The sequence below is a fragment of the Diadema antillarum genome, unplaced genomic scaffold (genome assembly GCF_040938485.1).
Source record: "Diadema antillarum isolate AM-2024a unplaced genomic scaffold, OU_Dant_1.0 scf00000071, whole genome shotgun sequence".
In the NCBI taxonomy this organism is placed as follows: domain Eukaryota; kingdom Metazoa; phylum Echinodermata; class Echinoidea; order Diadematoida; family Diadematidae; genus Diadema; species Diadema antillarum.
In genome coordinates, this window is record NW_027270960.1 from 11662706 (window position 1) to 11682527 (window position 19822).

A 19822-nucleotide genomic window follows, 5' to 3' on the forward strand; every position below is an offset into this window, starting at 1 on the left:
TGGACTTTCAGATATACAAAGGCATAAATATGATGATATACTACACATTGATATATGTGTCAATCTGAAATGCTCTCATTCTCCTATAATTTGTAGATTGTCCCTGAACCCCCAAATTAAAATGATAATGACTGGTAGGAAACTATTACATTAGTATGCGCGCTGCGCTCAGTGCCCTTGCGAGCTGTGTGCATGTGTGCTACCTGCGTACCATGTGCACCAATCGTGTCCGCATCGTTCCCGTGAATGCATGTGTCAGCTGCACGAATCGCATAGCTATTATATCAGTTTTATTACGTGAATGGATGAATGTGTGTGCGGAAATACAGTGCAGTGCAGGCAGGATGTAGGCTTCAACCATGGCCGCCGACCTAGTCGAGAACTTTCAATATGGTTTGTCGAGTAACGGTCTTTCAGGGGCAGACAAGACTGTACTACTCCTCAAACTCACAGACCCATCCCTTAAAAGCATCGAACAGTACCAAAAACTAAAGGTAAGTTCGGGTTATAGATATTTAATTCTGATTTCATCCCCTCCTTTTTTGTTCGTTCGAGCAGCTGCACATACCCATGCATGGTATCGCACGCACCACTACACTGTCCTGTCCCTGTTGGCGTTCAAAGTGTGCAAATGACCACAACTTTGTGACATATTGTGAGGTGTTTTCTATGACCAGCTGTACATTGTCACTGCATTCATTCAGATATTGAGACATATTGAATGTAAATTACTAACTGTAAAAGTGTCTTTGTGTGTTTTCTGTTTGTTGGTTGAGAATTTGAGCAGACAAAAACTCAAGGAGCCGATATCGATTGAGCAGAGGTAACAGCTTGTAACAGCTGAAGGTGTCGTGCGCTGCCGCCAACACTGCAGGCTGCGCTGACTGGCAGCTTGAAGTCACGGCTTTGTCAGCACTTTGGCGCGCTGACTGAATAGGCCGCTTGGGCTTGGCTTGGCTTACCCCAACTCAAGATTATTTTATGGTATATTGAAAGGAACGATTTGATTAATTGGGCCCCAACTTACTTTGTAGTACATGACAGAACCCTCTGTCAGACTGTATGTGGCATAGAACTTTCCATGAATATTGCATGCTGGTGAATTTTTCTCTTGAATCTGTGACACTAAAGTAAATTTTAGTCAGTGTAAACATTACAGTGTAAACTTAAACTTTTACTAGTTGTGTAAGTTTGAAGTCACACCTCTACCCTACACTGTTCATTTATTTTACACTGAATACTTTATAAAGACTAGCTCAAACTCTAATGTAAAGCAAGCCGCCCATAATTTGACCATAATTTGACCTTAATGATGTCCAAAATTTGACCGCTGGCTACACTGTACATTATGTAAAACTTTTGGTTTTGCATGCAGTCAAATTTTGGCACTTGAGGTTTTGTTTTGTGTTTTGTTTTGTCCCTTAAACTTTCTTTGTTGCAGATTTATGGAACCAGTGTTCTCTGTCCCTAAATGTATACCCCTGGGTATCGTTATATGTAGAGTGCATGTGATACAACAAATGTATTAAAAGGCATTCATATTTGGAGCAAGGAAAATTGCTGCCTTGCAGAATCAGTGAGCTACATGTAATCAGTAATGCTTTGCTAGTTTGATGTTTTTTTGTTCCAAAGGTTCATTAAAAATCATCATCTCAAGATGCTTTCTGATACTGTAGCTTTAATTTGGGTTTATATGCCATCACTTCTACAATGTACAATATCCTCCCCCCCCCCCAAAAAAAAAAACAAAACAAACAATCCGATTTTCGCATTGATAAGTTCTTCCAATATTATTAAACTGTCTCAATGCTACTTCAGGGTCTTAAGGTATAACATCCGAGCTATATTTCGCAGAAAATCCCATTTAATTTGATTAAGTGGTCACAGAGAAATATGGATCATTGTAAAGCATGTCATGGGTCTGATTCTTCCAAGTTAGCACTTGTATGTTCTTGAAACTCCATAATGTGTGAAGACAATGGACGAACTTGGAGGGAAGGGATTCCTGACATGCGCTACAAAACTCCTCATTTCTGTTTGACCACTGAAGCAAATCGCATGGGGTTTTCAATTAGATGTGGGTGATAAGTTATAGTTTCATACCCTGAACTTGTATTTGGATTGATTCACTATTTTTATATTCACTGTTTTATTTTTTAAGTTATCATTGCAGAGGGTCCTGTTGTATATCTTTTTTTTTTTTGGGGGGGGGGGGGGCATACGGTACAGTGTATGTGTGCAGATAATAATAAATTAGATTTGAGAATATGGGATTTGTATTCTTTCTCTCAGATGCTTCAGCTGCACTAAGTTACATAAAAAAAAATCAGTTTCTTTGTCAGCATTTGTTTATCTCAGAGAAATTTGAAGAAAACGTGGCTGTTAAAAATAGATACCTACACATGGTATAAAGCATGGTAATAATTCATGCTCTGAGAGATCTGTATTGGAAGGGGACAAGCTCATCTGTTCTATGTAATCATCATCTGCAAAATAGATTCTGCACATATACAATATAAAAGAGGTGTACATCATGCTTCGGGCTGTATCCACTTTTGATTATATATTGTATGTTAACGTTATATTCTTCAATCATGGGTAGTATGGCGGTGATTTGATTGTACACTGTTCACGATGCAGCAATTGCGATGTAGCATGCTTTCCCCTACGTGCAAAATTCCTCGCTCATCAATATTCATAATATTCGTGATGCATAGTGTACTATGCAGGTAAAGCTCACTTGAACCAGTTGCACCTGTGCTAGTTGAGGCAGCCCTTTTAAATGTTTCACATGCTGTAAATGACCTCCATCAGATAATTACATAACCAGAAGGTGCACATCATGTAATTGTAATGCATTTGATGATGCAAGGTTGAATGCTTCTTGTTGGAAGTCTGCGATTCCGTAATGGCATTAGGGAAGTCATAACCCCCCCCCCCCCCAAAAAAAAAAAAAGGAACTAAAAGTAGGCAGTGTGCTAAAATGTATTCTATTCAGATGATATGACTTGGCCGAGGCCTATATAGAATGACAGATAAAAGACACACTCTAGTCAAGGTCATTAGTGTGCCCCTTCATACAATGTACAAAGCCATGCCAATGTGTTCTGTTCCTACCTCAGAATTTTCTTTAACATCAAGAATTAGATACCTCTCTTTTTATCTACAGATTGTTCAAATGTCATTTGATCAGATTTTTTTTTTTTTTAAATCAGAAATCTCAGTATAAACTTTACTTATTGATTGTATTTTTCTTTCCAAAAAAAAGAAAGAAAAGAAGAGTAACAGTGTGCCAACAAAATAAAGCATACAAGACTGACTGTCATGGCAGCGTCTCTCTGCCTTTAATGGTGGCATATAATACTTGTTGTCTCAAGTTCATTGCTAGTAATTTGAACCTTTCCATTGCCACAACTTTTTAATGTATGATTACTATTTGATGCCTTGTGCAGCAGAGTTGTAGTGCTGTTTAGAGAAACGTAGTAATGCTTGGGAATTTACAAATTAGCCAACAACTGACAGTATTTCTTAAAACTACCGTGAAAAACAACAACAAAATCCTGCTGAACTCTGTGCAAAGGGTTTAATGGATGTCACTGTACAAAGCAAAAGTCCAGAAAAGCTTGACTGATGTCTGATGCTGGTGATAGATGTGTCAAGCATGGGACATCACTCTGTGCTGTGTAAGCAGGTGTGTAAAGTACATTGTATGGTAGCTTCTGGTGTGTAGCACAGGGGTAAAGCATGCTGAACAGTTTCATGCAATCTGACAAGCTCATTTTGGAACCTAACAAGCCACTATTTGCAACATTTGCTCAGCAGAGTGTACCCTGTACTTTGCCTGTTAATCAGTGATCTTGTGGAGATTTTACAGATTACAGCGACTAACCCTGAAATGAGGATCTCTCACAGCAAACAGCTGGAAATCTGAATCATGAGTGTGTACTGTACATGAGGGACCTGGTGCTTCTTAGAGATTTCATAAATAATCACACTTTGTAAAAGAGTGGATGGATGTGTAGTGTTGACTTCAAAATATTATTTATTTGCTCTACTGTGGGTGACCCAGAGATGAAACACCTTTGCAGACTTTGCCCAATAAGGGGATGAAAGGGTAAAGTTTGATAACTGATACATGTGTATGTGTTGACATTGAGGCATAATCCATGATAATGTAATCAATATATTGTGTTGTTAAAGAAAGATCAACAATCAAGGGGGTGGATGTTGGCTTGTGGTTTGTGTATTCTATACAGGTTGTTTCGTAAAATATGGCTGCCATTTGATTTATACAACTGCCTCTTTTGTGGAACAATTTTCTCTTTAACATTACATATTCCTAACTACTGGCAAACTCCAGTCACCTGCAAGTCCTGGAACAGAAGACTGTTGGTGCTTGTTAAAAAAACAAAAAAACAAAACAAGACAAACCAACCAACCAACAAAAGGCAATTTAACCTAATTATTGACAGGCATGGTAATAAAATAATTGTGTAGATGTATTAGTAACAGCAATATGCACAATTTAGCATTGTATTGAAACAAAACAGTAACGATCTGGAACATTATACGCTGTTGTCTGTTGATGTGATTATTTGCAGTCATTTGGAGGACAAGGGGCAGATGGAGGGGGTCATTTGTAGCCACTACAGCGGAGGAGCTTTTTGCCATGAGGCTGTTTATTCCCATTGGGGTCATTTGCAGGGTACACTATGCTGTCTTGATGTACTGTAGTGGGGTCATCCGTCTTTCATTCAGAATGTCAGTACATTCTCCTTTATTGGATCTAGGCAAAATGCTGCCCAACAGTATAAGCTGAATGGCACGTTGTTTTGTCATTGCTACTCAATTTATCCCCCCCCCCCCACCACACGTAGTCCACTTATGATTCACTTCCGTTGTGCTTAGCCCCAAAGACATATTCGATCAGGCGCCTCCTCTGTATAGAGGTCACACATTTTTGTTTATGTGTGTGTGTGTGTGTGACTTTTTTTTTTTTTTGGGGGGGGGGGAGTACAGTTTACCGTATTTGTTTCAAGATCTGACAAATTTATCAAATGGTGCATTATTCAAGTATGAAAGAAGAACAACTGCAAAGATAAAGCAGATTTGATGTTTTCATTCATCAGTATGTTTGTGTGGCAACAATATATGTATTGCTGTTCAGGGACTGTTTATCTAGCACTGTTACACAGCATTCTGAATTCAGCCAAAACAATAGGTAAAGTAGTATGAAACGCAAAAAGGTAGGCCTACCGCTGTCGAAATGCGACTACCGTGTGTTAAAAAGTTACTACATTTGTACATTTGCATGTATTTTCGTCAATTTAATATTTTTCTTTCTTTAAAATCAGGAGCCTGGATACAGTGTTCAGCATGTACATTTTTATGCTATCCTAACCTTTGATATTTACTTAGAATAGTGTGACTATAAGTCTTACTTATGCATTTATATCATTCAGATAATGTAAACCATCACATCCAATAGTTTGTATTTGTGTGGGTCAATTGCCATTTATGTGAGCCGTCCCATTAATGTCCTCATAAATCAAATTCATGATGTGTCCCTTGAACATTTTGACGTGTAGGCACCTACATGAATTGTACCAACTGTATCTTTCGGTCAAGGAGTGTGTTCAGAGATGAATTAATGTATGAAATTTATATCCAGTGCAAGATAACCAGCCTTATCACATGTAATCTGAGCTACAAATTGTTTCTGACCCTTGTGTAAAGTTGTACATGATACACGTACATCAACGTATAGGAGCTGTAGAATACACTGTGGTTCCCCCGACAACCTGTGTACATATGCAACAGCTTCTGTAACAGGTTTGATCTCCGGTCAGGAATCTGATATGTAACATATTACATTGTATAACGTGCATATACTGTGAAGCAAGATATTTTTGCGGCATGAAATTTTCACGAATTGCCACTGGTATTCAATGCATTACATGTAGATAGTGTAGACAAAAACTTCCACATGCATTTTAATTTTACAAGCCTTGGCTCTCGCAAAATTCGTGAATTTAAAGTGCACACGAACATTTGTGGATGCACAATATAGGCCTACTGTGTGTGTGTATGTGTGTGACAGTGACCATTCCTCCCAGGACCTTCTGCGCATAATGTACACTTGTAGACTATGATGTCTGCGACAAACTGAATACTCAGTACGGCTGTAGTCTCTTGTCAGACCCCATGGCTCAGGTTCATATTCTGCACTGCACAACTTTACACAAGACTAGCTCATTTGGGTGAAAGCGGGGATGCAAGGGTTTGATGCATAACTGATTGGCATCTGTAATGGGGCCTTTTTGGACATGGATGCCTTCTTGGTAAATCACACATAGAAGGCATGGATGTGATGCATCATTAATGTTTTAATAATGCAGTCATCTACCAGCTGTGCGTCAATTGACCAGTCCAAACTGACGAGTGGTGTCCATATTGTCCATAATTTTATGAGATACAATTAATTGTGTACTTTGAAGGACACAATAGTACAAATGTACATACAACTGTATATCGTCTGTCATGAAAGGAAATTTTTGAAAAGTGAACTTACATTACTGTATGATCGCTGATGTATCATGTCATAAAATAATCAAAATATGACAATGTTCCATCGATACCGAACTAGATTGTATAAAGCACCATCAAATACAAAACAGATGATGCGAACAAGACTATTTATAGCCTCCATGATTAAACACATGGCATTCCATAGCACTCCACCTGTACTCAATGGGAAAACTCACCTGTGTCAAGCCTGTTGACTACAGATGTGTTCAAAGCATCTTTACTTGCATAAAATCTGCATACCAAATGTTAACTGATTTAGCGATAAACTTGCTGATTGACCACTAAAATTCCATCAGAGAAATTGAGGAGAAAACAGTGGTAACTAGAAAAACACTCAGGAGTGTAGACCTCTGCCCAGCAGCTCATCTCCACCCGTTGTACACACATATTGAAAATCGCCCAATTTCCCAATATACATTGTACTCTAGAAGCCTTTTGTTTGTGAATACACTGTATGACATCAGTTTCCAGCTAAGCAGTTCCTTGCCCGAGCAGAGCAGGATACGTTGTATCATGTGCTTTTGATAGTGCACGTATGCAAACCTCAAATACATAGGCCTATGCGCAGCTTGAACTCATTGACCCTTATCTGCCAGAAGATTTTAAAAATCCTTCAAAAATGCATAACAATTCCCGGCTCACTACCAAACTTGAATCATCTGTTCCTTGTGTCATTATCAACTTTTCCTTCAAGTTTCATTCAAATCTATTCTCTACATTAGGAGTTATTTCGCAAAAGGACAAACTAACGCCAATGATCACATACACACCTTCTCCTTCCTTGGCGGAGGTAATAATATGAAAAATCTCAATGTACTCCCACCTTTTGTGGTACAGTTAGTATTAGCTGGAAAAAGACGGGCAGCGTAGACTAAACTCCAGCCACAGGGCATTTACCTCAAGGTTACAGACTGCCTGGAAAAGACACATCTCATTACAGTGGGTAAGAAAAGCTCTCACACAGGTGGGCATTTTAATGTCAGAACAATTCAGAGGAGACAGGAACTGCTGAGGTGGTAGTAAAGATTCTGCATGGAGTGCAGATATCAGTTGGACCAGTTTCTGAAATCAGGATATGTGACCCGCTACAACAAAATGGTCCTAAAGTCGCGCACGGTCGAAGCCGTGAAAATCGAGTTTGAAATTAGAGCATCAAAATTGGTCAAAACTTACGATTTTCTGAATTTGACATATTATTAGAGTCTGACATGTCTTCTATCAACTGTCGAAATTTTGAAGCAAAATGATGAAAGGAAAGACCAAAAAATAGCGTTTTTCTGGGCCATGTTTTTTTGGCGTTTCAACGAAACAGAAACTGGTTCGAACATTTGGATTGAGCGCCACACATAGGCTCCGCCCCTAACAACGACCAGAGTGATCACATTGGTCAGTTTGCTGCTTGCCGCTAACCGAAGCGTGAAGCTCGCACACTGCCCAGTCGACTGGTGCGTGCGGGCGGGTTGCGCTATGCCTAGCCGCTTCTCCTGACATCCTGGTCACTGATTGGTCGGTGAGGAGACCGCAGACGCTGTGTTTGAATGAGCATTTCGGGGGTTGCTAGGGCTTAACTTCTATTGCCCGGAGGTGAATACTGACATGCGTGTCTCTTGATTGTGATTGCGTCGCAAGGAGAACTTTTAGGGCGCTTTTCTCGAAACAGTGATTTCCCAGACGTCTTGACATGCTCTCTTTTAAACATCGATACCTCCGCAGCCGATTATATTTATGAGACGTGTCATATATCAATTTAAAGCAGAAAGATTAGGCAATTGTGTCATGCAATTTTCAAATAATCGACCTCGCCCGACTTTAGGATCATTTTGTTGTAGCGGGTCACATATATACAATTGTAGTGTGCTGTAGCACTTAGAAGAGCATCAGAGCTGTGACTGCTGCTATGCTGTATGCATTGCCCAAACTACAGTGACCACCTGGTAACATCTCAGAATATGAACAGATTTGCTTTAAAGAGCAGAATTTAGGTTGTAGATGTACCGGTATAATGTATTTCAATAGTGTGTTTGGGTGTTTTCTTTTATTACCTTTCTTGCTAGTCTATATTACACGTAACTACCCGGTATGTTTTGACTACTTCCAGAGAATGAGAAATATGACAATGTTAAAAAAAGTACACATATGTGAAGTTCAGGTACAATGTATGAAATACACATTAAAGACAGGGTAGGCCTATAATGACAATTAATAACTCATCAACTAAACTTCTGTGATATACCGTTGTCATGTTAGTGTAGATAGGACCTTACATACATGTACATTGTAGTATTTTTGCTGAGAAGGGTTGATTTCATTGTTATTTTTGAGAGATACAGTACATTTGTACATGTATGATGAAAGATGGAGGGGTGGGGGGTATGGGTGCTTGCGTGTTTGAGTGTTAGAGAAGAGAGAGAGCGAGCGTAAATAACTACATTTATGGCTACTTGAGGTCACTTGTGACAATGTGCCAACCACTACTTCTAGGAAATGGGATATTTTGATTGTGAAGGGAACTGACCAGTGTTGTCCTTGCGGTGATTGTGTCTATGACATGTGACTCTCTCCTGGAGTGTCTGTTGTATGACTGACACTCCTTATGGTATGTTATAATCTCTGATACTTCTTCATAAACTTTATCAAGAGAGTGTCTTCACTTTTGCAAGATAGATAGAGTATTTTATACGCCAATATTTCACAAGATTTTTATTTTCATGAATTTTGTGAGTCAGTTGCTTTTCGCAAATTTAAAGACACACAAAAATATTAACTCATAAATGTGATGTGCACGAATAACATTTCTCTGTTCAGTACAGTATTTCATGATTGCGAATTTACACTGTAACCGCTGGCGAAATCGTCAGGAAGTACTGATTTGTGAAAAATTAACACTCGCTAAACATATGGCATGTAGGCCTATAGTACATATGTGGTGAAAGCATGTATTAAAATAGTCTTCCCAGGGGATATTTACCTGAATATTGATTTGGAATTCATATGATAATGTAAAGAAGTTACCTTTGAAAGTATGCTTATTATTACATGTACCTGGTACTTCAAGTAATTTCTTGGATCTACAAGTGTAGGGCCTACAAAAGTACATACAATTGTACTTGTATGTTTGCTACCAATCTTGTATCATAGTGGTTACTAGTTGTGTACGTACAGTAGGTGTATCTCTCTGGTGTCTGAGGCATAGCAATGTTTACACACTCACCAGCGGCTTGTGTTTTGAGGAAAGGTGCCTCCTAATACCCCCCCCCTTTTTTTTTTGTAAAGAGTTCCCCCAAAACATGGCACACTGTGTGAGTCTGGCATGTACATGTACGGTATGTTGTGCTAGATAGCATAGCACGAGTCTAGCACAACCTCTAGTTAACACCAGATGAGGGGACTCTATAAGCGGTTTCAGTGTGAACACAGGTCACACACTTCGAGTGACCTGCGCTGTTTGTGGCGGAGTGCACACGTGCACATGAGAAAATGCCCGCCTCTCGAGGAAGAACATGCTCCCACTGGTTTGCATAGAATTGTTTGCCAACCTCGTGCTAGATGACCAGGGGTCTCTAAAATGGGGGTATTTCTCACCCCCTATCTGAGCAGGTAGGCCTTATATATAACAAACAAACAAACAAACAAACAAACAAACTTGTTTTCGTCTGGCAAATATCAATTGGCAAACGTCCTCCAGAGGTTCTCCTAGTCAGGTGCCTCTTAAACAGGGTATTATTTGAGAACAGAAGAAGCTGTATTGTAGTTTGCGTTCCATGTTTTGTGAATGTATTTCCATAATGCATCATTGGTATTGATGACACCCCCCCCCCCCCCCCCCCCCCCCAAACACACAGACACACACAAATTTGGACAGTATTCAAGTACGGTACTTCAATTTTGCTCCCATTTGCTGAGCTTCAGTGTTCAGCATATTGTACATTGTAAGTACTGTATTTTGCGGTAGCCAGTATAAAGTGTGGTGTGTGTTGCATGAGCTGGCCATGATGGCCTCATGGTAGAAGCATGGTAGAGAGTAGGAGGGGAGCTGGTCAGAATCTTGCTGACTGATGCCCCAGGGACCAGGGTTGCTGGGTTACCTACATGTACTGTGGCATAAAAAAGACCTCGCATCCAGGAGCTGACATGGATTGTAATACTGGGAAGATGGGGTCTTGGCTGGGGCTTTGGCTGCTGTTGTCAAAATTGTATGTCTTGCCTATTAAAAGCTGTTACCATTCTGTGTTGGAGGTGATCTAAGATATTTTTGACTTGTTAATTACAATGTGTGTGCCTTACAGTAATATATAGGCCTACAATCTTATTATGTAGGCCTACAATGTATGTTGCCACTGTGAATGCTACACCTCTAATAAGCGATATTGGTATCATTGCCAATACATGCCTACTACGTATACATTAAAACTCGTACATAATTTTTTTTTTTCTCCTGAAAGTTAATTTTCTGATCTGTTTGAAATGTACGGTGCCTGCTTTAATGTTCTCTATTTCTTCATCATCATTATCATTATCGTTCCTGATGGTATTATTGGACTGCTGTCTTTAGATACAGCTGTACTATGTGTACATAAATGCATATTACTACATATGTAATTACATGAAAAAGTATCCTTTTCATTCTAATACCTTCTCAAATGTGTTGTAAAGAGGAATTATTTCTGCATCCATAGTACAGTGTAAGCTGTTGACATCACAACTGATTTGTAATGTAGAAAGCACATCCTATTAAAGGCCATAACAACGAAACATACAAGTGTACAATATTCCAACATTCTTTTAACAGTGAGATTTTACAACTGAATTGTTACAAGATTACTGGAAGATCAGAGTACTCAAGGAATATTAGTGAAGCAAATGAAGTTATGTTTGTCTTGCAACGTTTATATGGAAGTAAGGCCTACATGTAGCAGTTCATTCATAATGAGATGGTGAAATGTACATGTATGGCTCAGACAAATGCTTAAAGGTACTGTTTACCATTGGGAGCCGCTATTTAAAAAATGTTCAAGTTGTCACATTTGATGCATATGCATGATTGATGCATGCGCATGTGTAAGTCAGTTGTATCACATGACATCCTACTATATAAAAATTTTGCAATTAAGCCTAATATATAAGAAAATACCACTGGATTTCTCAATAAACCCTTTACTATAGACAGTTTATTTTAAAAACAATTCTATTATAACTATTGTTCACTTTTTGTATTATTGTTGATTATAGTTTATACTGATTAACATTTTTACATTGGTTGTTTCTATCCCGAACTCACATATTAGAACTATTTTGGAGCACTAAAGCTGGTTTTTGTTTCATCTGCAAATAGTAAATGATACCTTTAATATGAAAGTTATCCTTGGCAACCCCATGGGTTTGTAGTCAAGAAGGGCAGGCATTCCACACTGTGATACCTTTATTTGGTTTCTGGTCCATGCTGTGACAGCTTGGCTCTCTGAGAGCCACAGACAGATAGGGGGAGGGGGAGGGAGAGAAAACGTGCTAAGCTGTCATTCTACACCAGCGCATCTCTAGAGGATCTGTTGTGCGACACGTGCAGATTACTGCCCCACGATAATTGATCGTGTACAAGTATGGTCAGACTGGAGGGAGGTTGAGCCGTGCTAAGCTCCATGCAATGATTCACTCACACAGGCAATTCACATGTGTGCATATAATACACAGATGTCATTGCATCTCATTAGAGTATTAGAGTGCATTTAAATGTGTTGATTGCATTAAAACATCCTCTTAAAGGAAACATCCTCTTAAAGGAACCTCTTATTTTGTATATAGCCTATTCAATGCTCATATATTAACTGGACATAGCTGGACATTGAAATTTATTCACACTTGGTCACAGAATTTGAGTTTCAGTGAATTCCCAAATGACACTGGATTGCAAAGGGTGCTGAGGGCATGGTTTTTGTCAGTCATAAAAGCCACCTCCATTACCCAATTACAGTGCATTTGACATACAACATAGAACTATCTTGTCACATGGTGTGTCCAAAAATTCACATTGTGTCACAAATGTTTTTTTCTTCATCAGGAACCACAAAGAAGATGCCATATTACTACATGTATAGCGATAGTTTTTTGGGAAAAAATGTGTTGCTTTAGTTTGTGTTTGTTTTGGCAATACTGTATTGTGATACATAATGGGGGTGGATCCAGTAATTCCGTAAAGGGGAGGCACCTTTACAAGATTTAAGGGGGCGCACAAGTTCCCCCCCCCCCATTTTTTTTCTTTTCATTTCTTTTGTTTTAACAAAGAATAAAGAGGGAATGCGTGCCCGGTGCGCCCCCCTCCGGATCCGCCACTGCATAAAGCTGTCTCTTGAAATCTTTTCGTTCATTTTTAGAGGACCCAGTTTTGCTGTCTGTCCATTGATCCTGACTTGTTTCTGCTGGAATAATACTTTTGCAACATCTGCCCTGTGTCGCTTCATAGTGATAGCCATGTTTACAGATTGCGAAGTAGAGACACACTTACTGAAAATGAAAGTTCTGTTATTTAAAATTGCACATTACACTGTATGTACTTCATGTTGTATTCATGCATCATGCATTGCTGCTTTGCAGTCTCCTTCCTGTTTCAGTGGAAACTACATTGTAGTTCCATTTAAGGGACTGTACAGTACTGGTTGAGGTGAGGATTCAGCTTGGAACTTTTTGCGAGATACAAAAATTGTATAAGTTAAAAACTCTATGAAATGTTAAAGAGCATACAATTTTATTAAAGGGGAATCAAAAGTTTATTTGATGAAAATCGGGTTTGAAATTACTGAGATATCTAAAAACAATGAAAAACAAGGTGATCCTAAATAAAAGTCATGGCCTGTCAATTTTATTACATTGTAGGATTGCTTTTTTTGATATCTCAGCCATTTCATGGCCAATTTTCATCAAATAAACATTGAATCCTTCTTGAAAATTACATGTACATGCTCTTTCATATTTCATGAGGGGTTTCTCATTATCTCAACAAAAACTGTTATAAACGTGAATCCTCACCTCAACCAGTACTGTACGGTCCCTTTAAGTGCTTCGATTTAACAGGAAAGGGGCGGGGCACCTTTTTTCTTTGTACGCAAAATGATCAGAGATGCAATTACATGTACTATACATGCAGTTAGGAGACCAAGGTAACGTACTGTACTTTGGATGGCTATTGCCAGTCCATGCCATTCCAGTGGGATGGGGAGATTTCCAATAACTCAGTTTGAATGAGCTCAGTTATCCACAGCGAAGTGCATTTCCAGGAATGCAGACCTGTCTGTGGAATTCAACAGATTTCCTGGGCAGGCATGCATTTTGTTAAACCAGCTGTAGCAGAGTTTCAGTAGCAAAGTTGAATTGGTAGGGATGTGTGTGTGTGTGTGTGTGTGTGTGTGTGTGTGTGGGAGTGTACATCAACATGTACAGCATGTGCCTGTATGTGTATGTGTGTGTGTGTGTGTGTGTGTGTGTGCACCTGTTAGTCTGTGTATGTGTTTGTGTGTTTTTGTATCTTCTCTTTGCAATTATGTAAAAGATATTTGACAGACAAGGTGGTGTATTACAGAATGTTTATCAAAATGGATTTTGTGTGAGTACTCGAATCATGATTGGTATAACATATGCTACTGGATTCCTTTGTATAATGTTTTCTTTGCATGTTTACATTTGTGTGTGTGTGTGTGTGTGTGTGTGTGTGTGTGTGATCAGACATCATTAATGAGTCTGATCGAATCCATTCATTTAATGTAAGAATTTTAGGTACATGTATTAAATGCAGTGGTTGCGTTTCTTTGTGTATTACTCTCTTTTTGCATGAATCTGTATAATTTCTGATATGTCAACAAACAGCGTTAGTGACTGGGATACTGTATAAGCTGTTATTTACCCGAGGGTTTAATTTTCGCAAATTTCGCGAATGATAATTGGTCCGTGAATGTAACAACACGCGAAAATGTCACCATGTGCTATTAAAAGTAATATTGCGCTTAAGACCTCTCTGTCAATTTGCGAAAACAACGAAAATGTCTGTGAGATCATTGTATCATATTTTGAGATTGTGTATCGTTTTTAAGTCAGAATGATTTCTTGTCTGACTGCATTTGTGTGTCATGAGATGCCTCCTTTCAAACACGATCTTTAAAATTAAGAAATGTATGTGCATTTTTAAGGTACAGCTGTAATATGAGTGTTGTGTTTCTCCAGACGGATTTCCTATTAAAACTATTCAGGTATTACAGCTGCATTGCAGAAAATAGTAATTGTGATATTTCTGTCATCGTATTTTAGTCCCATTTACTACTGAAACCCATGAAATGTAAAGATGCATGCTCACAGGTTCCAGGAAAAACTCTGTTGTAGGAAAAGTTTAGGAGCTAAAAAGATACAAGGAGATTGAAAGGAGGAAATAGAATATGATCTCATGATATGAGAAGGTTTTAGAATTAATATCTGATGTGAAAATTTGAATCAACAGTTTCTATTAAAGCAGGAAATGTTCATATTTACATGACAGCAAGATGAATAAACTCTTTCATCATTGCAGCATTGTCAACAAGGAAAGCAAGGGAGAGAATTTTACCATGATTTAAAGGAAACCAAAACCCAAAGAGAAATGTGGATTGAGTGAAAGCAGCAACATTAGTAGAACACATCAGTGACAGTTTGAGGAAAATCGGACAATCGATGTGAAAGATACGAATTTTTAAAGTTTTGGTGTTACAACCGCTGGATGAGAAGACTACTAGAGATTATGATGTATGTGTGGACAACAATATAAAGAAAATATATATAGGGAATTCCACAAAAAATCATTTTTCATGAAAATTACACATTCCATCAATTTGATACTGACATACTGTATGTTAACGGTAGCAATTATTCCCCCTGCTTTCTGAAATTGGTAAGTCAAGTCCTCTTTCGTTATGCTAGAAAAGTGAATTTTTGTGGAATTCCCTTTATATTTTCTTTATATTTTTGTCCAAACATACCGTACGTCACAATCTCTAGTAGTCTCCTCATCCAGCGGTTCCAGTACCAAAACTTTAAAAATTCATAACTTTTGCATCGATTGTCCGATTTTCCTTAAACTTTCACTGATGTGATCTACTAATGTTGCTGCTTTCACTCAATCCACATTTCTTTTTGGGTGTTGGTTTCCTTTAAAGTACAGTGAACCTGACAAAATAATTCATAGTAATGAAATTGTGAATACTTGTTTGAACTTGTCGCCAAACCCGCTCAATGGATACATCCACATTATTAACACAAGTTACAAAATGTAGCCTGCATAATACACTGTAGATGCTTCTTGAATATGATTAGCGAAGCCATTTGTCTCAACTCTATCAAAAGGGGAAATGTCCGAAAATGTTTTATGGGAAACATCAGTGCTTTTAAAATCACTTAAAGTAACAAATTGTCATCACGAATCTGTGCGGTCTTAATTTCTGGAGCTGCATAGGGAAAACACAAATGTTGTGGTGGATTGGAGTATTAGAGAATGATTTGAAAATAGAGGAAGACCTGTGTTACATGTAGGTTAAAATGAATGTATCAAACAAACACTGGTTTGTACAAATGATGCATCACGCGTTACTCCGGGGTACCACGTCGTGTAGCGCCACCTCACGTCCACTCGAGGATGGCTGCAGAAAAATGCATGCCCTGTGTGTGCGTGTACGTATAGTCACTCCCATGCCACTGCACATTATACTATGCATGCATGGTACGCTGTGCTAGCTACATAGCAATAGCGTGTGCTTCAGTGCAGTGCAGGGCAGTGCAGTGCAGTGGCTAGTGCGGGCTAGCTCCAGCACCAAAATAGGCCTAATTTCCACTTCTTGGCAACCCAGGGTACAACCTTAAAAAAAAAAAATAATAATTCAACAAAATGGCTGATTTTTATTTGGTACCCCGGGATACCATTTATGTCATCATATAGTAATGCACCTGCTCAGTGGGAGGTACACGTAGGTAGTTAAAACTTTTTTTTTTTTTTAAACAGTGATGCATGCTGTGTGAGCACTTTAAACTGTTTAGAAAAAGCACTGGCAATCTGACAACCTCCCTCCCCCTAAAAAAAAAAAAAATGGAAAAAAAAGAGAGGAACTGCTGCGGCTAAATATTATGTTGATGTTTTAATTGATATTACTGTGTCTTGAAATTATTTCAAACATTTTTACATAATATTTGACCGTGCACCTCAAAACGAACATAAAGTCGCACACACTGATTTTGCGTGAGGACTGAAAATAAGTGAAATGGGTCAACCTAGCCGAACTTGACTTTTTCATATTTTCTGAAAGAGCGGGTCTTCTTTTACATTATGCTAAAATTTGGTATCATAAAACAGGCAGGAAAGTGTGTTTTTTAGCAGTTTATCTCGAACATTTTTGGTAGAATCGTGTGATTAGGTGTGTCTTTAGAATCCCTTTTTCATTTCTGAAAAACCTTGTCCATACTCTTCACTTTCAACTCTAATAACTTTTGAAAGGATAGTGCTACTGCTTTGAAAGTTGGCATTAATTATGGACAGAATGTATTAATGAGGCATGCTTAATTTCAGTTTAATCTGATAATCCCTTCATTGTTGTTACTCTGGTGCTTTACTTCCTGTTTTTTGTCCCATTCATCGCACAGCCAGCACGGTTTGGTAAAGATTAAGCGCTTGAATAGACACTGTACTTCAGAGCCTCTTTTCTCAGTTCACACTTTTCCTGAGTTTGTACTTTCTTTCCAATATATAGATAGGTTAGGAGAGTCCATTTGATTTGAGTTATACATCATTTTAAAGCTTAAAGTCTGCTCTTTCAGAATATGGTCTTAACTAAAAATTCATGTCTGGCGACTTTTTGTTTGTTTTGAGGTGCAGGGTCACATACATGTATGTACTATTTAAATGTAATTAATGCCCTGTCGATTATGACCAAATTTATGAAAATACAAACTGTTGTACTGTTCTCTGTGACTTTACTCTTGTATGAAAGTCTATGGAATATGGAGTGGTTTTCCTTTGAACTTGGTTGTAAAATACATTGTGAATGTGTTCGGAAGGCAAACAGTTACCTTATGACAGTGTATGTTGTAGTTTCAAGTCACTTGCTAAATTTATCAGCCAGGACAACATCGGCATTGTGTATTGCGGTTCAATGAGTTACACTGGTGAAGTTCCAGGGACCAATTCCTCAGATGTCTAGTCAAAAGGGCTGATTCGTTGCCCGTCATACTACGGTGTAAAGTCATTTGTGACTAAGCTAGAAAGTGTGATGCTGTTCGGTAATGTCATGGGGTCATTATTAGGGCAATAGGTACAGTTGTACATCATACCCTCGATACCATCCTTTTAATGCTACACACCATGGCTATAATATTTGACACCCCATCCCCCAAAGTACCTGTGACACTTGTATCAATGACAAAAATGGTAGAGCTGTCCTACTCTTAGCAGATAAAAGATTTTCATTATCATGGACAAGACCACATGAAATTTTGTTTGTTTGTTTGTTTTTTCTTTAAAGAGCAAATCCAACTGTACCATTTTTAGATGGAATTTATGCAGTACAGTGTAGATTGGAAATTGAACATGGTGTATTGAAAATGTACATTGTATAAATGCCCATTCATGCTTTTCTGTTGAATACGCAAGTCAGGTGCTATTTAGGAAATTAAAGACATGTGAAAATAATGACTCTGATCTGGATATATGAATGTGATGCACACATATATATACATTTCTCCATTCAGTAGGCATACAGTACTTCATGATCGTGAATTTAACCACTCGCGAAATCCGAAAATTTAGACTTGCTAAATTAATATGGCGTATAAAGTAGATGCTTTGCTGTTGAATACAGCTGACTGTGATATTGGCAATAGGCAATTCTGGTTGATATACTGTAGTGCAAGAGCAGTTGGTTCTACACACACAATGTACATACAGTCGTACGTGTGGCACATACTCTGTACCTACAAAGACAGTTTACCTTTCCACCCGTTACTAACAAGAATGATGGTCAAGTGTGTTGTGAAGCTAATAGTGCACTTTTGTTTCTTTTTCGTTTCTTTTTTGTTTCTTTTTTTTTTTAAAGAAGAAAGGTTGTCCAGTGAAAAGACACATGTCCTGGGCTTCTCATTTTGCTGTTCCTTAATGCCATGGCTGCTGCTGCTGTAGTTGCGTAGTCTAATGACCTTGAGTCATGCCGGTTGACACGAAAACTTTCTCCCAAGTCCCCACGCAAAGAGTACCGAATGCACGTCAGTAGCTTCGTGCTGTGAGTCAGGCGCCTGGCAGTGTATAAAAGTCAGTGTGTTATGACGCAAAGAGGGGCTAAAAAACAACATGTATTGACGAAGGGTAGGGGAAGGTATAGGGAGGCATGCGTGACTGGATGAGGCTAATATTCTGAGTGTGACTGGATGAGGCTAATATTTTGAATGTGACTGACTATGACAAGTTGCACATGGCAGTCCATGTGTTCACACTGTTTGGGAAGGTGCCTTTCATACCATTTCTTGACCACTTTTAATGTAAATAGTAACTGTATGCCTTAGAGTTTGATGTAAACAGACCATGGTTTCCTCATAAACAGTTGTACAAGTGATGTGCCATGCTTGTCCACTGTTCAGAGATGTACTGTTTTGTACATAAAGTGTGAAGGACTATACCTACATTTGTATACAGGTGTACGCATAGGCCTACATACTTAATATGCACTTTGTCATCAGAATTCCTTGGCGCAAATGATATGTTTTGCCATCAAGTCACAATTTACTTTTTAGCCATTTTGAAAGCTAGTTGATGCTGCAGTAAACGGTATCATGCACATTTAAAATCTACAGCCTGATGTCTCCCAACGTGATTGGTTTTATTGAAAGTTTTTTTTTCCCTCTCTCTCTCCCCCCCCCCCCCCCCACCCCCCTCTCTCTGGCTTATAAATCAGCACATGTCATAGAGAATAAAAGACAAGGAACAAGGATTTATAACGTGCTCTACTTTCTCCAATTATCTCATGGCCTTACCCTTGGATCCGACCATGTCCTCTAAAGGCCTGTATGTAAAGAAGAAGAATTGCTGTGTAGGCTGTTGTTTTTGCAATGTATTGGGTTACATTTTTGCAAATTGCTGTTGGGCAGCGAATTTAACAGCATGCAAAAATGTTGCCATGCACAAGGTTAAAGGACAAGTTCACCTTCATAAACATAAGGATTGAGAAAATGCAACAATGTTAGT

At 38.6% G+C, this 19822-nt stretch overlaps 1 protein-coding gene across 1 annotated transcript in view; it reads left to right on the plus strand.

The window, feature by feature from the left end:
• Nucleotides 1–302: 302 nt before the first annotated feature.
• LOC139717043 (RNA polymerase II elongation factor ELL-like) overlaps nucleotides 303–19822 on the plus strand; it is a 60943-nt gene continuing 41423 nt past the window's right edge. Inside the window, exon 1 of the mRNA XM_071628555.1 lies at nucleotides 303–494. Coding sequence (XP_071484656.1) covers nucleotides 360–494 — 135 coding nt within the window. The 5' untranslated portion in view covers nucleotides 303–359. The remainder of the gene's footprint in view (nucleotides 495–19822) is intronic.